Genomic DNA, 17,862 nt, shown 5'->3' with positions numbered 1-17,862 from the left:
TTCATTGGAGACACGGCACAGACAGAGTGGCAAATACCCAGTAATCCAAATCAGCGTCAGAGTTTCTTTGAACAGCAGCACCTACCCAGTTCCGCGCCTACAGTGACCCACGTCGCCATGAAGGAGGTTCATTGAAGAGTGGAACATACATATTGCCACATTCACATTGCCACATTTAGTGAGCCAAGTTGGTCCAATGGTTGGTTTTGAACCCTGTTATGTTAACACAGCAGCACCATTCGACAATGGACTACTAAAGATGACGGGGTTTTACACATTTAGTGAGCCAAGTTGGTCCGATGGTTGGCTTTGAACCCTGTTATGTCAGCACAGCAGCACTATTCGACAATGGACTGTTAAAAATGATGGGGTTTTACTAGCCAAAAGCACGATCTGATTAGGAGGGGGGGACTCCAGAATAATTTGGGCCACCTGGGCTTCTTTAACGTGCACCAAAATTTAAGTACACGGGCGTTTTCGCATTTCGCTCCCATCAAAACGCGGCCGCTATGCCAGGGGTTCAATTCTGTGGCCTTGTGCTTAGCAGCCCAACACCGTACATAGCCACTTAGCAACCATGGTGGGGACCGTAGCAGGAAAATTTCGGTCGGTCAGTCGGTCGGTCGGTTAATTAATTGTTTGTTCATTCGTTCGTTAGTTTGGATGGATGGATGGATCCCGGGAAATTAGTGAGGTGCTCAAAGAATGCCAACGCATTGAACAAAAAAATTCTAGTGGACTGCCCTTTGTTCTACTGGAGCAGTAGAGCCTTTTGAGAAGCCGTCAGAAGAGGTACGTACACTGCAGGTACTGGATGACCATGAGGGCCAGTGAGTAGCTTGACAGGGTCCCATGCTTGGCCTCGTTGATTTGGTGCCCAGCAGCCCATGCCTTGGCAGCCAGAACGAGGGGTGCTGCCCTTGGGTCCAGACGCGCATAGCACTGCAGCAGCCGCGTGTTGCGTAACCCCACAACATTGTTCACATTCATGTCCACCTCAACACCCGTGGTGCGGTCGCAGAAGCGCAGGATGGGCACTTTGGCATGGATCACCAGCGGTCGGCCGCCCACGCACCAACCTGCACATGAAGCATCAAGAAGGCTGACAAGGATGGCTAAATTCAGAGCATGAACTACTGGGACGCAAGCTAAGGAACAAGAAAAGACAGGACACGGCACTAAGGCTGACAAGGGCCACAAGTGGCCTACTTCTAAATTATCTTCAAGAGCTCTATCAGCAGAAAGGTGTCCGACATCAATAGAAACTATCCTGCAATTTTCAAAGTGTGCTGTTTCCTTTCCCTCAGCTGCAACCCTTTTGTTTGCATATAGACAACATGAATTTTTCTGCTCACCTTGACAAAGCACCAGGCGCCACAAATATAACACATTTCCTTTTTGCTATCAGCCACTAGGCTAGTGAACTAAGCATAGCTGCTGACATGTTTGAGAGAGTTTAATGTGCTCCAGTGACAAATACAACATTTGCACAATTCCTTCTCAGCCCCCTTGCAGTACTTTCCACATACAACCCAACGGTCAAATATTAGGGGTTGTGCTTAGATGAGCACCTTACAAGGGATGAGCATGTTTGAGAAGTGTGCAAAATACTGAGGGCAGCATCATAATATATCTATAGGCTGTGAGAAAGAGCCAATATTAATACTCGGTATACGGTGTACAAATTGATATGGGAAAGTGTCACCTGATGTGGTCTGACGATATATGGTGGTTACACACTGAGTAGGCAAATAAGATTAATAAGCTTGTTCAAAAAATTGCAAGAAAAGTCACTTTTGGTTTGCGATTACACACAATTCAATTTAGAATCATCATGACTGTACTTTTTTGAAATACTCAATGCTATACTTCGTTCCAGGTACTATACTGCAGATTATTTAAAAAAAACTATGAAAGCTAACAAGGGTAGAAATTCAGTCATTGTTGGCAGAACATACTGCGAGTGAAGTGTAAAAAAATAAGAACATACAGAAATATGTGTTTTTACACTCTGTCTGTGTTTCTTGCGATTCACTTGCAGTATGAAAGCTAAAACCCTCAGACAAACAGAATGGTATGTTATATAAATAATTTACACTAACTAAGGTAACAGAATACATCAATATAGTAGAGTTTCGTTTTTGACTCCGGTTAATGTAATTACGACTGGCACCCACGCATTTCCCCAGGCCCAAGGTTTTATATTTAGATCTTACAGTTGACCTTCACTGGATAATTCAAACTTCACCATTCAGCATGCACATGCCTGACCCCTATGTTGACCAATAGCAATCCCATTAGTAGCAGCGGCTGTCTCGATGGAGCTTAGGGGACAGCAAGCGTGTTGAACACACATCAACTCCCATCGAAAGCACCTATTTTCTACCTGTTTTAGGAAGATTTTCAAGGAATAACCATAACTAACAATGTCTGATTATAGTATTTACCCGATTCTAAAATACTTTCTTTTTTGCAAGAAAGTTGGGCAGGAAATAGCCTGCACGGTGCAGTTTGAGATGCTATCAAACGGCCTGCAACGGCGTTTGTATGCTTTACATCATAACATGGAGCTACTGCAGTGAAGCCAAATTTAAAAAAAACTGTGGCGAATATTTTCGAAAAGCTACTGCCATTACAGCAGTAGTAGTAGTGTTTTGTCATTTGAACATACTTACATGGTGGAATAGTATACAGAATGAGGTCATAATACTGAAATGGGGCCTCTTGTTATTATTTACATGACATAAACGAATATCAGCAGCATACAAGCAGTTCTAGTAGTGGTAACATAGAACCCTTGTCCGTAAAGTTCTGAGACTGAGTCAATTATGTTTTTAACATTGAAATCATTTATGCAGCACCCCTTCGAAATAGTCTCCCTTGCAGTCTATACACAGCTTCCAATGCTTCTTGAGGTTTTGGAAACAGTTGGAAAATGCTTCTTTTGGCAGGGCTGTCAGCTCCTTTGTCATGGCATCTTGAATGGCTTCCACGCTCCCCATCCAGCGGCCTTTTAGGGCTCTCTTCACATGAGGAAACAGAAAAAAAAATCGCATGGGGAGAGCTCTACCCTTGTGGGACGAACTCGTGGTGTATGACACCTCTGGCATAGAAAAAATCTATCAGCATCATTTTGGTCTTCTGTCGCCACACCTTCCTCGACGCCAGAGAGCTTGTGGACCACCATTCGGCACTCTGCCTCTTTGTTTGAGGATCGTATTGAAAACACCATGTTTCGTCTTCAGCGATGATGCTGTCAACGAATGCAGCATCCTTCTCTGCCTCTGAGAGCAAATCAGCGCTCACTGATGCTTGCGTGTCCTTCTGGTCCTGTATGAGGGAGTGCGGCACAAGTCTGGCATTCAGCTTTCGTTTCCCCAAGTTCTCACACAAAATTTGGTGGCATGTTGTCTTACTAATGTCGAGAGCATCCAATAGCATGTGGACTGTAACGGTGCAGTCTTGCTGTACGATCTTCCTGATCCGAGCTACGTTGTTTTCATTCCGTGAGGTTCCAGGGCAAGCCTGTCTTGTGTAGTCTTCCACCGACATTCTCCCTGAAAGGAACCTCTTGTGTTACTAGAAAACTCGCGCCTGTGATAATGTCTCGTTGGCGTAAGCATCACGAAGAAGCTTATATGTCTGTGTGGCTGTCTTGCCAAGCTTAACACAAAATTTTATGCTTACACGTTTTTCGAGGTGGACGACTAGTAACATATTTTTCTACATGTAATGCCATCCAGCGGCTACCACAGCAATTAACATAAATAGCTCAGGTTGTCCGAAAAGATGGCGCTAGACATACGCACCAACATTTGTTTTGGGGAACCATTTCTAGAGAAGAAAATAAATCAGTCTCGAAACTTTACGGACAAATGTTGTATATAGCGAAATAAGCAAAAAACTAGGTGAATCGAAAAAAACTAATAAAAAGAAGTGATCCATGAGAACAAATTAGCTATGTTCTATACATATATACAGACAACACTTGAAGAAAGATGGAGATAACTCTCCTACAAAAGAGAGCGAGTTGCACAGTTTTATTCCAGAAAACCAAACAGTCTGTTGCTATGAGTTATAGGCAATAACACATTGTAAATTTAAAGCAAATGCTGTATTATTTGGGTTGACCAGGTGATTCTGACCAATAATAAACAATGAATAAGGGTTAGATATTATGTAACAGACTATATTGGGAAGATTATATGCAATGAGATCTTTAAAGGGTAATATATCAAGTTGTTGAAAAATTAGACTGGTGTGCATTATAACAAGAAAATGCAATTACAGTCGAACGCCTTTATAACTAAGAGCTTGGGGCCTCCAAAATCCTTCGTTGTAAAGGTTGTGCACCACATTGCATGCAACAGAGCAAGCTAAGCACGTTCAGAAAAATATAACCTTTATTTAACATGAATTAAAGAGGTACTTAATGAAAGAAGTCGGTAATTTTCTTCTGGACAGTTCGTCCGATGCAATGTGCAACTGTAGCCGACCTTATCACACCGAGGTTCACAGCATGCTCCACTGTGAAACCCAGGAGCGACGCAAGGTACATCTGCAGAGCGTCGAATGCCGCTATTGCCTCGCTTGTCGTCAATATTCTCGTTTTGCTTGCAGGTTCTTCACCACTGCTATCTTTGTTGGCCTTCGCCTCCTTCCCGTCCTTGATGGCTTCGACGATGTGGGTAGTCATCAGTTCCGAGCAGATCATCACATCGTCGTCAACCGCAACGTATTCGTCAGCCGTCACTACCGGTGCTTCATTCCTTCTGCCTACCCCCTTCACGCAGCAACTTCGGGAACAACAAATGCTAGTATTATTACCGCCAGCATTTACTCCCAGCCTACTGACGAATATGAAGTGTATACCATCTTTAATTCCTTAAATAACGTTAAGGCCTTAGACATCAATAACCTACAATTAGGACCCATTAAGCGCTGCATAACTTTAATTTCCCGTTCTCTTGCTCATATATTCAATTTTAACGCTTCAAGCAGGCGTCTTTCCCCAAGAAATGAAGTATGATAAAGTTTCGGCAATCTTGAAAGGCAGTAGTCCTAATGACCCAAACAACTATAGGCCAATTTCAGTGCTGCCTTTGTTTTCGAGAAAATTTCGAGCAACCTGGATTTAGGAAACACAGATCAACAGAAGCAGCCCTACTGTCAATAAAGGAAAATATAATAAAAAACATAGAAAGGAATATCTATACTCTTGCGCTATTTATAGACTTTAGTAAGGCATCTGACTGCCTCTGCCATAACAGATGAGGACCTTCTGAAGGAAGTTGGAAAACTTGCGGGGCATCTGAAGGCCGGCATCACCGAGAATGACATAGACGTAGTGCATCGTGTGCCATCCAGAGATGAGAGTAGGCCGCATGTGGTCATAAAGTTTCGTTTGAGGGCCACCCGGGACAGAATGCTCTCGGCAGCAAAGAATAGAAAACTAAATGCAAGGGATCTAGGGTATGACACAGATGCTCCTATCTATGTAAATGAGCACCTCTGTCGCGAAAACAAAATTTTGCTAGCAAAAGCGAGACAAGCAAGGAAGGAAAAAAAATGGAAGTTTATCTGGGTGTCTCAAGGCAAAGTTCTCATGCGGAAATTGGAAAAGACATCAGTTTTGCGCATAACGTGTGAAGAGGACTTGGCGCAAGTTGTTTAACAGGTCCTCACGGTACAAAAATGGTTTTCTTAGTTGTGATCCTGCATGTCATTTTTCTTTATTTTTTTGATCACTTTGTTCAACAGGATAACATAACCCTGTTCTTCTGTAGAGTGTTATATGTGTCTAAACCTAATTCTTCATATTACATAGCTTTTTGTTTTATAAATGCCCCTAATCTTCATCTACATTATGCAACCGAACATTTGTATAAAACTTTTAATACTGCTGTGTGCTGGATTAGTGCCTTAAATTGCTTCTATGTTGTCTTTGCTAGTTTTTCTAACATTGTACAACGAAACTATGGATTCGTAACGATTAAGCAACATCTCTTTCTGAGTACGTTTACCCTTCTCAAAGGCTGCTGTTTTATTATGCTTGCTATAATTAATTTCTGTATACATAGGTTATCACCACTGCCTATAAATGGATTCAAATAGCATAGGTTCTAGTCCATCGGAACTAAACTCACGCATTGTAGACCAACGCATATCACCCCTAGCTGTGCTTCACATTAATATGCAGTCTGCTCGCTGCAAAGAGGACAACCTGTTTATTCTTCTTGATGAGTTTAAATTCGATTTCTCCATAGTTATGCTAACAGAAACTTGGTACCGTGATGACTCGGACGTTATTAATATCGAAGGTTATAATCCTGTTTATTTAAATAGAAAAATAAGGACAGGAGGTGGCGTATGTATGTATGTTAAAGATGAGATGAGATACGAATGGCTTAACGAGTGGTCTCAGTGCACGGATGATATTGAAATTGTATGTCTTAAAGTAGAAAACTGTGTATTTGTTACAGTATACAGACCACCCGATGGCAGCATAAACAATTTTATACAGTTTTTAGATAACATATTTTCCTTCGTTAATGACAATGGATATAAACTCGTGTTGGGAGGTGACTTGAATATTGATATGTTAGCAAGCACAAATAAGCAAAAGTATCTTTCGGCACTTCTTGATTCCCACTTTTTATCGAATGTTATTGTCACTCCTACTCGTATTACTGACTCGAGTGCAACATTAATAGACCTGTTTATAACAAACTTTCCCACCGATTCCGTACTTGCTGGCACTATTTGTACTGCTATCAGTGATCACCTACCTATATATTTTATTGTACACCAATCCCACTGCCCAACCAGACAGGCTGGTTCTGGTATATATTATAGAGCTGTAAACTTAAACTCCCTTTCGCGCTTTCGTGATGAAATGGCGCAAACTCAATGGGATGACTTTTTTTCTTTCTCCTGTGCTGACTTAGCTTACGACAGCTTTATCCGAACGATCACTTCAGTTTATAATAAACATTTCCCACTTCAGGTTTTTAAAAAACCAAAGCGTGCCCGCAAACCTTGGATGACCACAGAGATCCTAAAAATCATGAAGGAAAAGGATAGGCTTTTTCATGCATTCTTAGTTAACCGAAGTCCAGATGCTTTGAGGATGTTTAAAAAATCTAGAAATTTGGTCATTAAATTACAACGGCAAGCAAAACGAAATTACTATTATAACATGTTCGAGGGCGTCACAGATATCAAACAAATGTGGAATAAATTACACTCCATTATATCTCCAGGTAGAGTAAGAAGTAGTTTAGAAGAACTTGTAGTTGATAATGAAGTTATCGAAGGCAAGGAGTTAGCCGACAAATTTAATGAATACTTTACGTCGGTAACTGAGAGCTCACATCAAGGTAGTGCCTTTGATTACTTACCCGTGCCGCTCAAGGAATCAATATTTTTTTACCCAACTGATGAAAATGAAGTATTAAGAGTATTTAAAAACTTTAAGATGAGTAAGAGCGAGGACATAAATGGTCTAAAAATGGAACCGATTAAATATGTTATTGATCTACTTAGCCCGTGTGTGGCACATATTTATAACCTTTCCTTACAAACTGGCATTTTCCCAGAAAATATGAAGAATGCTAAGGTGACGTTAATACACAAAAGTGGAGATAAAAACATTCTCGGAAATTATAGACCTATTTCAATCCTTCCCCTATTCTCCAAAGGACTTGAAAAAATTATTCATCTTAGACTGTCAAATTTTTTTGACAAACATTCCGTCATAACTAAATCGCAATACGGATTTCGATCAGGTTTTTCAACAGAAAGTGCTCTACTTTTTCAAAAAGAATTGATACTTAAAAATATTGAAGCAAAAAAATTAACACTCGGCATAATTTTAGATATGTCCAAGGCCTTTGACAAAATCATCCATGAAACATTAATAGGAAAGCTAAAGTGTTATGGTGTTCGTGGTGTTCCCCTAAATCTAATTCAAAACTACTTATTAAACAGAAATCAATGTGTATCGATAAACAGAACTCTGTCTTCTGTGCAACCAGTTAAATATGGAGTTCCCCAAGGCAGCATATTGGGCCCGCTTTTGTTTAATATATTTATTAATGATATTGTAAATGTTGACCATTCAGCCCAATACATACTCTATGCTGATGATACATGTCCTTTCTTTTCAGGAACAAATATACATGATCTTGTGAATCTAGCTAACTTGACATTAGAAAAAATATCCAGCTGGACACTTAGCAATTCTTTACAAATTAACTGCTCAAAAACTAAAGCTATTCTTTTTCGCTCTAAATCTCCACTTTATGAGCTCTCTCATTCTTACAATCTCGTGTTGAATAATAATAAAATTGAATTTTCTTCTACAGTAAAATCTCTAGGTGTAATTTTTCACGAATATATGAAATGGGATCACCATACGGAACATTTACAAAACAAGCTTTGCAAGGTCTTGGGCGTACTGAGAAAATGTCAGCGTGTATTGCCAGTTCCTCGAAAGCTTTCGATATTTAAGGCACTCTTCTCTTCACATCTGCGCTATTGTAATTTAATTTGGGGTAACGGAACACAGCAATCCATAAATAATCTTGTTATCCTACAAAAAAAGGCCTTACGTTCTGTCGCAAACCTACCATTTAATGCACATACTTCAGAACTATTCGTCAAATATAATGTAATTAAATTAAATGTGCTATATGAATACACTTTATTAGTTTTCTTTAGATCTGATACCGTAAGAAATCGCGGTTATATGCACAGTGTAGCTAACTTGCAACTAAATCCTTCTTCGTGCCTAAACAGACACTCTGAAAAATGGTATGTGCCACGGCCGCGCACAAATTATGGCTTTCAAACATTAAGTTATTGCTTGCCGAAGACATTAAATAAATTCAAGATTTCTTATGAAAACGTTCGCACACTCTCTAACACTTCTGTTTTAAGCTTGCTGTGTTAAATATGTTCAGTTAAATTTCACTTTTTGTAAAGTATGTTTTCTGTGCATATCATGTTTTTCTCATTTGACGCTGACGTTTGAAATGTACTTTTCTTTTATTGCCATGCTGCCTTAGCGAACCGGGGACGTGGGGCCAGTCAAGCTGTTTGTAATACAGCTTTTTTTCCCTCGTTCCAACCACTTATGTGAAACTCCATGTATGTGGTAAATAAATGAACTTGAACTTGAACTTGAACATCTTGTTAAATAAACTGGAGTGTTACTTTAAATCTTAAATAAGTGACAGACCCCAGAGCGCGTACGCGAATGGTCACATGTCGTCTTTCGTAATGAACAGATTTGGCATACTACAAGCGTACTAGGACCGCTTTTATTTTATGTCTACATCAATGATGTTGTAAAACTTCCTACTAAAGCTCAATTCATTATATATGCTGATGACAGTACTGTCATGTTATCTGGAAATGATAGGCACTATTTAACAGTAGAATGTAATGAACTGCTAGAAAGATTATCTACCTGGTCTCAGCTAGATCAAATTACGATTAATGCAACTAAAACTAAGATAATTATTTTTCACTCCAAGAATAAGCTGCTCCAATTAAACAATACCATTACATTTGAAGGTAAACAAAAAATATAAATAGTTCACAGTCATAAAATTCTTAAGTTTATTTCTTTTTTGCACCTATCTTTTTTTTTTCTCATTTTATTTGGGTAACACAAATACAAGGTTTGCCCGCAAGGTAAGGCAAAAGGAGGGCGTAATCCTCCTCGCTGGAGCAGCAGAAGTAGCAGTCAACTGATAAAACAAAGTACAACTAATAAGACACAAGACTTCAAAACTATTTACAGCAAAATTTTAAACACATTGAAAAGTATCAAACCTTGCCAAATAGCACGTAACTGAATAAATACAGCACAGCAAAAATAAGAACATTCTGTTATTAACAAAAGTTGTACATTCAGAATAGAAGATTAATAACATTACTATTGACATTAAACAAAGAAACTTTATTAACATTCGTTAAACACACTGTGATCAGAAAATATGTTTTGTATTGCATGTTTAAATTTGTGAATTGTTCTAGAATTTATAGCTTCGTCAACAATGTTAGGGTACGTATTACATAAAGACATGGTTTCATATTCGATCGTTTGCGTGCCATATTTTGTCCTTGGTTTCTTTATTACTATTGATGTGTGACGTAGGTTGTATCCTGTGTCTCTACTCAGGTAACGAGTTGAAAATAGTTTCCTGTTGCTGGAGATCTCTTTAAATAGCCGTATGCAGATCTTTGTTTTGTAAGCGTCTCTAATATTAGGAATGTTGTAGCGCATCATTAGTATAGAAGATCCTATGTATTGTTTCCAGAAGTTCAGCAACTGAACAGCTCGCAGTTGCAGTACTGCCAATTTTTCTACATCTGTTTTATTACCGTTTCCCCATACTATGAGGCAGTAGCTAAGATGCGAGTGCATAAACAAAAAGTACAATTGTATGAGAAGCCTGATAGGCACAAAGCATCGGATCCATTGTAGCAAACCAACAGATCGTGCAACCTTAGTGCGTACCTTATTTATGTGCTCTGTCCAGCTTAGGTTTTTGTGAAATGTAACACTCAGAAACGAATGTCTTGAGACATGTTCAAGTTGCGATCCAGAATAAAAAAGTTTTACGTCGTAATCTGTTTGCTTATTCTTGGAATAAAAAACTAAATTTTTTTTTTTATTTAAGTCAAGTTTATTTAGATAGAGCCACTCGCTAAGTTCTTGTAACCAATGGGTTGCGGTAACTTCTAGTTCGTGAAGGTCTGCTCCGTAAAAAAAGACATGAGTGTCATCAGGTACAGTATGATTTCCTCTGTCAATGGAACGTTAGCTAGGTAATTTATGTAAATAATAAATAATAACGGCCCTAAAATGGAGCCTTGTGGTACCCCATATTTAATCATGCTCTTTTCAGAACTCTACCCTTTCAAGGAAATGTACTGAAATCTAGATTCAAGGTAGCTATGCATAAGTTCTAATGCTATGCCTATAATGCCATATACTTGGAGTTTCTCTAGTAATATATTATGTTTTATGCTGTCAAAAGCCTTGCGAAAGCCTAGGAATATACCAATGGTAAAGTTTTTTTCTTCAATGTTATTTATAATTGTATCTTGGACTCTTAATAATGCCATTTCAGTCTATTTATTCTTCTGAAAACCATATTGCTTATCCGAGACATGCACGTAAATTATCTCTGTAAAAAGCTTTCTTCAGTGACAGAGGCTATATCACAATATCCTAATATACTTCCTATAAGAGCCAAAGTGCAAATTTATAATGCATTATTTAGTGCACACTTATATTACTGCGCTTTAGTGTCGTGTACAACCATAAAAATAGCAAAGTTCTTATGCTACAGAAGAAGATAACTCAATATGTTGGAAATATAGGTTGCTATTCAAGCACTATAGGGGCGGTTCCCTAAGTATAACATTATTCAAATTGATAGCCTATACACTTTTCGTTTATTACATACTGCATGATATTCTTCAACAGAACAGACTGGTGGGCTTGTTGGTACTGCATACCTTGAGGCAAAGCGCAAAAAAACATGAGTACAAGAGAAGGCAACGAAGACACAGTGCTGTGTCTTCGTTGCCTTCTCTTGTCCTCGTGTTTTCTTGCACTTCGCCTACAAGATATTTTTCAGAATTTGCTAGGAGAAGAAATCCTGAGATATGGTCAATTCCATACTTCAGAACACTGTATAAACATCAGTCGTCAATATTCACTTTGAACAAATACGAACATATTGAGAATTTCAGCAGGTAAGAACTCCGCTCATACTTTGTTCACTTGTAATATATCCGATATGATTATTATTTTGCCTTTGCGTATCTTTATAAGTGTATACTGTACAACTTCAGTTTTCTCAGCAAATGCTGGTCTTCTAAAATCATTCTAATGTTGTGTTGCCTAGCTGGTGTTGATTGTCTTGTATATCTAGTACTGCTATAGTAGCGTTGTGTAAAATTCATTGTGCTAAAACTATTTCAAGTGCTGGTAACTCGCCATGATGGAAATTATGTTTCGGTATTTCCGTTCATGAAGTACTCCTGCTATTGCTGGAATTATATGTGAACTATTGTATATGTACACGCACTGTTTGCTGTACTACTGCCTTGTCTGGTCTTTTGGGTCACACAAAGCTACATATGTAGCTTTTAGCCCAAAATGATCCTCCAGTACGTAAACTAGAGAATAAAATTGATTCGATTTGAAGCGTGTGCGAAGCGGCCATTTTGAAATGATGATGGCAATATGGTAACGCAGATTTAGGGTCATATTCGATTCTAATGCGCAGGCTATTTTTGGACCCGTTCTATCAGGAAAAAAAGTGCGTGTTAGATTCGAGTAAATACGGTACGGTAAGACGACAAAGAGGAGAGCTTCATATGACAAGCTGTTCTCCGTGGCTTAGAAGCAGCCTACCTTGAACAACTATCTGATGTATTGTGCTTCCTGGACACCAGAACAGGGTCGAAATCAACAGTGTAAACCCTCAGTTCTTCATTTTTTTGGCTGGTTAAATGGTATTTGTTCTCGTTATGCTGATAACAAAGTCTCTGGGTTTTTTGTCTTCATTCGTTATCATGGACAATTTTCCCAGGAAACGTAAAGGTCAATATAAAGCAAACACGACTGTAATAACAGATAACTCTGTGTTCTTGTGTCCATAATTGTGTTCCCCTGCATCACTTAGAATTCTTGGCCAGTTATTCTGGAGACTCCTCGAATGCATGTGACGCGCAAAAATGTCTGCCATAATGTGGTGGCACAAATTTAGCTGCTGCTGCGCGTGCCCTCACCTGTCCTGGCCAAAAGGCGGGCCACGTGGCCGAGAACGGCTGTTGCTTGCTGCCGCTGGTCAACCTGCACAGGTGGTGTGACATGTACACATCATGTTGCCCTGGAACTTTGTCGTAACAACGTTACTGAAAATCAATCCCTGCTTACAGGCAGGATTTCAGTTCTGGCACTAATGATCAGCTAAACTCTCGAGGGAGAGTAAAGCAGAATCTACACACGACAGCGGGTTCATGGAACATGTCTTTCATAGCCAATCATCCAACTTCACCTTTGAAAGGGCTGCGCTGTCAAGCCCATTCAATTCTGTGTTTGCTGCAGTCAGGCCATGTGCATAGAAGAGCAGAGGCACAGACAGAAGTGTGCTCTGGGACTTGCAGCAATAATCAATGCACCACAGTTTGCATCACAACCCTTAAACACAACAGTTGTTGATGCACGTTCTATGCAATTCATATGATAATTGGAAGAAGACCACAGCAGGACTGCACGTCTTAAATAATGATAGCACTTCGGCTGTGTTGATATGGATTCATTGTGCCTTTTGAAGCACTGATCACTTATTTTACACTAAGGCTGAAGGGGAACCATTTGGCGTGCTTCTTTTGTATACTTTCACAGCATCGCGAGTTTGCCCTGCATTACGTTTACAAGGCAGGGGTCCACTTCCCTACATGCCTGTGCAGCAACTGCTTGGGTGTTCTTTAGTGATCAGAAGGCCGTGTGGTGTTGGGTGACGAGTCACAGTGAGCACAGTAGAGGTCGGATGTGGAAAATCAGTGTCAGTCCCATCGGCACTGATACTAGGGCTCCCGCTAAGTACAGTCAAACCCGGCTATATCGAACTCGCAAAAAAACACCTATCAGTTCGATATAGAGCATAATTCGATATAAGCCTGCTAAATAATTGGATGTCATAAAAGCACATACCATTTATAAAATCACTTTATTGAAGAAACTAGCTTAGTTTCGCATAAATTAGTCCTGCATTTTCTTCTGCTTGGGCAATTTCGCTGCCTGCAACACACGCACTTCCGCACGTTGTCTAAGGAGTCGGAGCAGCTGAGGCCGCAACCTTCCGCATTCGCGCAGAAGCACCGGACTAATGCGAGTGCACCAATCACTTCGGAGGATGTGGGCAAAGGACCGTAGTTGCTTTCCTCAATGTGCCTACTTTCATTTGTGCTCGGTACGATGTCGGCGATGTAGTCTTCGTTTCCGGGCTCTCCCGTGGCCGCGACACCATCATCTGCACTCACAAACTCGCCCACCGTTGATTCGAATGTCCCGGAAATTTTGACAGCTCGCTCCAAACTTCGGCAATACCGGCAACGAGTTTGTCGCATTCATTAAAATTTACAGTCATCACCGTGCACGCGGAAACCGGAACGTATGAAGAACCCCTCGTACACGGCCGTGCGTACGTGTCGGGCGCTATGGGCACTGGGTTGCGAGTCTGGCCACTTTAGCCCTAATCGTGCCGAGAGTGCTCCTTGGAATCTTGCACGCTGCGGGGACATCCAACTTCTCATCGCGTTCGACGCAATTTATGATTTTGAATTATGGGGTTTTACGTGCCAAAACCACTTTCTGATTATGAGGCACGCCGTAGTCGAGGACTCCGGAAATTTCGACCACCTGGGGTTCTTTAACGTGCACCTAAATCTAAGCACACGGGTGTTTTCGCATTCCGCCCCCATCGGAATGCGGCCGCCGTGGCCGGGATTCGATCCCGCGACCTCGTGCTCAGCAGCCCAACACCATAGAATTTATGATTTTGAGCTTCACGACGAAAGGCGAATTCTGCCGCTTCATCACGGCAACACTGCGGGAGAAGGCCCACAAGGCGCAAACACGATAAACCAGAAAAGCAGCCAGACAACTCGCACTTTCGCCATCTTGCACGAAGACAGCACAACAGCCTCTGATTGGCTGTCTGAGCAAGCGCTGAGGCGGGCCAGGATCATTTTTTGCTGGGGAGTGCCGATAGATGGTGATCTAAAGAAAGGAAGGACGCTTGAGTCTGCAACCCGTGATGAAGCACGGCGAAGCATCGTCAGGGGAGAGGGAATGGGAAGTGAAAGATGATAGAGAAAGAGGGAGGATGTGGCCTCGACCCTCCACTATGCGCGAGAGGGGGAGTGTCGACGGCTTGCCCGAACAGCCCAAGGCAGCGCGGTCACAGTAGGGAGAGCGATTGAATGGAGCCGCACCGCCGGGTTTCTCTGCTACCGCGAGGGAAAGCCAACTTCTGGGGGCACTTTCTGCCGCTTGACGTTCGATATATCGGGAGTCACTGCAATATTTGTTCGATGTAAGCATAATTTTTGCTATATATACTCATTGTAACTATACCGTGACCAGAAATTGTTCGATATATAGAATAATTCGATGTAAACGGGTTCGATATAGTCGGGTTCGACTGTATAAAGCAGCCACGATTGTCGACACTGCTCTGTGGGCTCGGTTGCTGTACCACAATGCAGACAACTAACCCGTTGCTCTTCGCCACACAGGTTGGTAACAAGTCTTCTCTTTTTGCAAAGAGGTCTAGCAATTATCTTCCGGTGCAGGTGCCGAGCCCCTGGTGCTGTGTCGCTATTGCTGTTGAGAGTGTTTGTGCCATTCTGTCCTTGCTTCTCTTGTCAGGAGACATCAAATCTAACCCGGGTCCCGCTAGTGCTGACCTTGTACTAAAAGAGCTGCAAAAACTATCAGCTGGTCAAAAAGAAATAATCGCAGAAATGAAAGACATAAAAAACCGATTATTGGCTACGAATAAGATGGTGTCAGATTTGAATTCCCGAGTGACAGTAGTCGAAAAACTTTGCCAGAGCATCATCCCATTACGAAATGAAATCGAGTCGGTAAAAGCAGAAGCTACTAAAATTTCTGACCTGGCCACTTGCTTCGGACGGCGTATGGATGACGCTGAAAACCTATCAAGCAGAAATAACCTAATCTTTTATAGTGTTCCTGATACTAATCCCTTGGAAACATTCGCCCAATCTGAAGAAGCCGTAACCCAGCTGTGCTCTGAGCACCTTAACATTACCATAGATACAAAAGAAATTGAACGAGCACATCGTCTCGGGAGGCATACCGCTGGGCGCCGTCGCCCTATAATTGTTAAATTTACATATTTCAACACAAAAGAGACTGTCCTATCAAATGGCCATACGTTCAAAGGCACTGAACACAGTGTCGGCGAAGTTTTTTCTAAGGCTGTGCAAAATGCCCGCAGGCACCTTGCTGCTTTTGCGGAAGCAAAATCCGCTCACTTGTCATTGCGTTACAAAACTTTGCCCATAGGTACTAAATGCTACATATTTGATGAGACATCACAGATCATCAAAGAAACAGCACAGCAATCGCATTATCCTACGAATTTATGAACTCGCCCTCCCATCCCACGTAATAATCCGTCTTTTTCAGTAATTTTCATGAACATACGCAGCTTTCTGCCAAAGCGTGAACATGTATCAAACCTTATGTCATCATCCACCAGTAACTTGCTGATACTAACAGAAACATGGCTTACAAAAGAAATCAGTGATGCAGAAGTCCTGGCCGATCTTCCCAACTTCGATGTTTATCGATGCGATCGGAGAGATGCATGTGGTGCAGGTGTTCTGATTGCTGTGAACCAACAATTGCCGTGCACAAGAGTTACCATTGACAGCCACTTAGAAACACTGTGGTTAAAATGTCAATGTTCCCATCAAACAGTACAGCTAAGTGTTTGTTACAGACCACCTCGCCATCAACCAGACTTTTCTAATCTCTTAAACAACATATTAAATGAAATTACTTTAAAGCACCCCAATGCTATTATCCTCCTTTTTGGAAACTAATTTTCCCAGCATTAACTGGTACGATGGCAATGCTTTACTAACAAATCAAACTGAGGCGAGCAACCTTATAGAAGTGTGTTTAAATTACAATTTAACACAGCTAGTACTGGAGCCAACCCGTGTGCCAGGGACATTTGCCATTATTTTAGATCTTATACTAACCAGTCATCCTGAAAGCTTAACATCCCTTACATATATTCGTGAGATTAGTGATCACAAATTTATTAATGCTGCCTTCACTTTCACTCGCCCACCCCGCGACATGGACGAGATGACAATTTCTTTATATGACAAAGGTAACTATGACGCTATAAATACTGAATTAAACACATTGTTTTCTACCTTTGCAGATGAATTTCATAAACATTCAATTTATGATAACTGGCTGTTGTTTAAAAGCAAGCTACGTGAACAAAAGAACAAATTTATTCCCAGGATAACCATTTGATCCAATCGACGAAAACCAAGGTTTATGAGATCCTTAAAACGACTAGAAAATAAAATAAGGCGCCTCTATCGCCACACTAAAGTTAAGGCAAGCTCAGTTGTGAGGAAGAAATATTAGTCTGCTGAAACTGCGTACTTAATTGAAATTCGCAATGCCAAGCGAACCTTTTTTCACTATGACCTGCCAAACATTTTACTTACTAATCCAAGGAAATTGCGGGGAGTCCGGGGAGCGTGCAGGGAGTCCCTCAAGTCAGTTGAGGGGACAGATGAGAATAGAGAGGGAATCGAGTCAATTGGCACACGCTGCGATGTTGACACAAGGCTGAATGGACGCTTTCAAGGAAGAGCTTGTCAAACAGGTTGAAGAGCTCAAAAATGAGCTAAATAGGGAGCATGAAGCATGGAAGGTAGTTTTAAAAAGACATGAAGCAGCCGAGGAAAAGCTGAACAGGGCCGCCATTGTGAACCAGAATGGTCTTGACAATTGAATGCAGTCCCTCTATGTGACGAGAGGGAGTGCCAGCGAAGTTCATGGAATGTGTGCAACGTGGCGAGGGGTTAGCTGGAAGGAGTGGCACCTACCTTGAGGCCGCCACGCGGAAAATGCAGGAGTGCATGAGTCAATACCCCTTGTTAAGTCCGAATCACATGGAAAAGGACAAAGAGAAGCAGGGAGAGGTAGGAGAGAGTGAAATTGTGATTATCACCAGCAACTCACACCTGGGTAGGTGCTCAGAAACAACT

At 41.1% G+C, this 17,862-nt stretch overlaps 1 protein-coding gene across 2 annotated transcripts in view; it reads right to left on the bottom strand.

The window, feature by feature from the left end:
• The window catches only part of LOC126536378 (poly(A) RNA polymerase GLD2-like), a 149,676-nt gene that overhangs the window by 43,336 nt on the left and 88,478 nt on the right, over positions 1–17,862 (bottom strand). For both annotated transcript variants that reach the window (XM_050183314.3, XM_055073131.2), the window contains 2 exons: positions 12,817–12,880; positions 801–1,079 (listed from right to left, as the gene is read on the bottom strand). In XM_050183314.3, coding sequence (XP_050039271.2) covers positions 801–1,079; positions 12,817–12,880 — 343 coding nt within the window. The remainder of the gene's footprint in view (positions 1–800; positions 1,080–12,816; positions 12,881–17,862) is intronic.

Source organism: Dermacentor andersoni, chromosome 3 (genome assembly GCF_023375885.2).
Source record: "Dermacentor andersoni chromosome 3, qqDerAnde1_hic_scaffold, whole genome shotgun sequence".
Taxonomy (NCBI): domain Eukaryota; kingdom Metazoa; phylum Arthropoda; class Arachnida; order Ixodida; family Ixodidae; genus Dermacentor; species Dermacentor andersoni.
The sequence above is the reverse complement of the archived record's forward strand: the minus strand, read 5'-3'. Positions and strand labels throughout refer to the sequence as shown.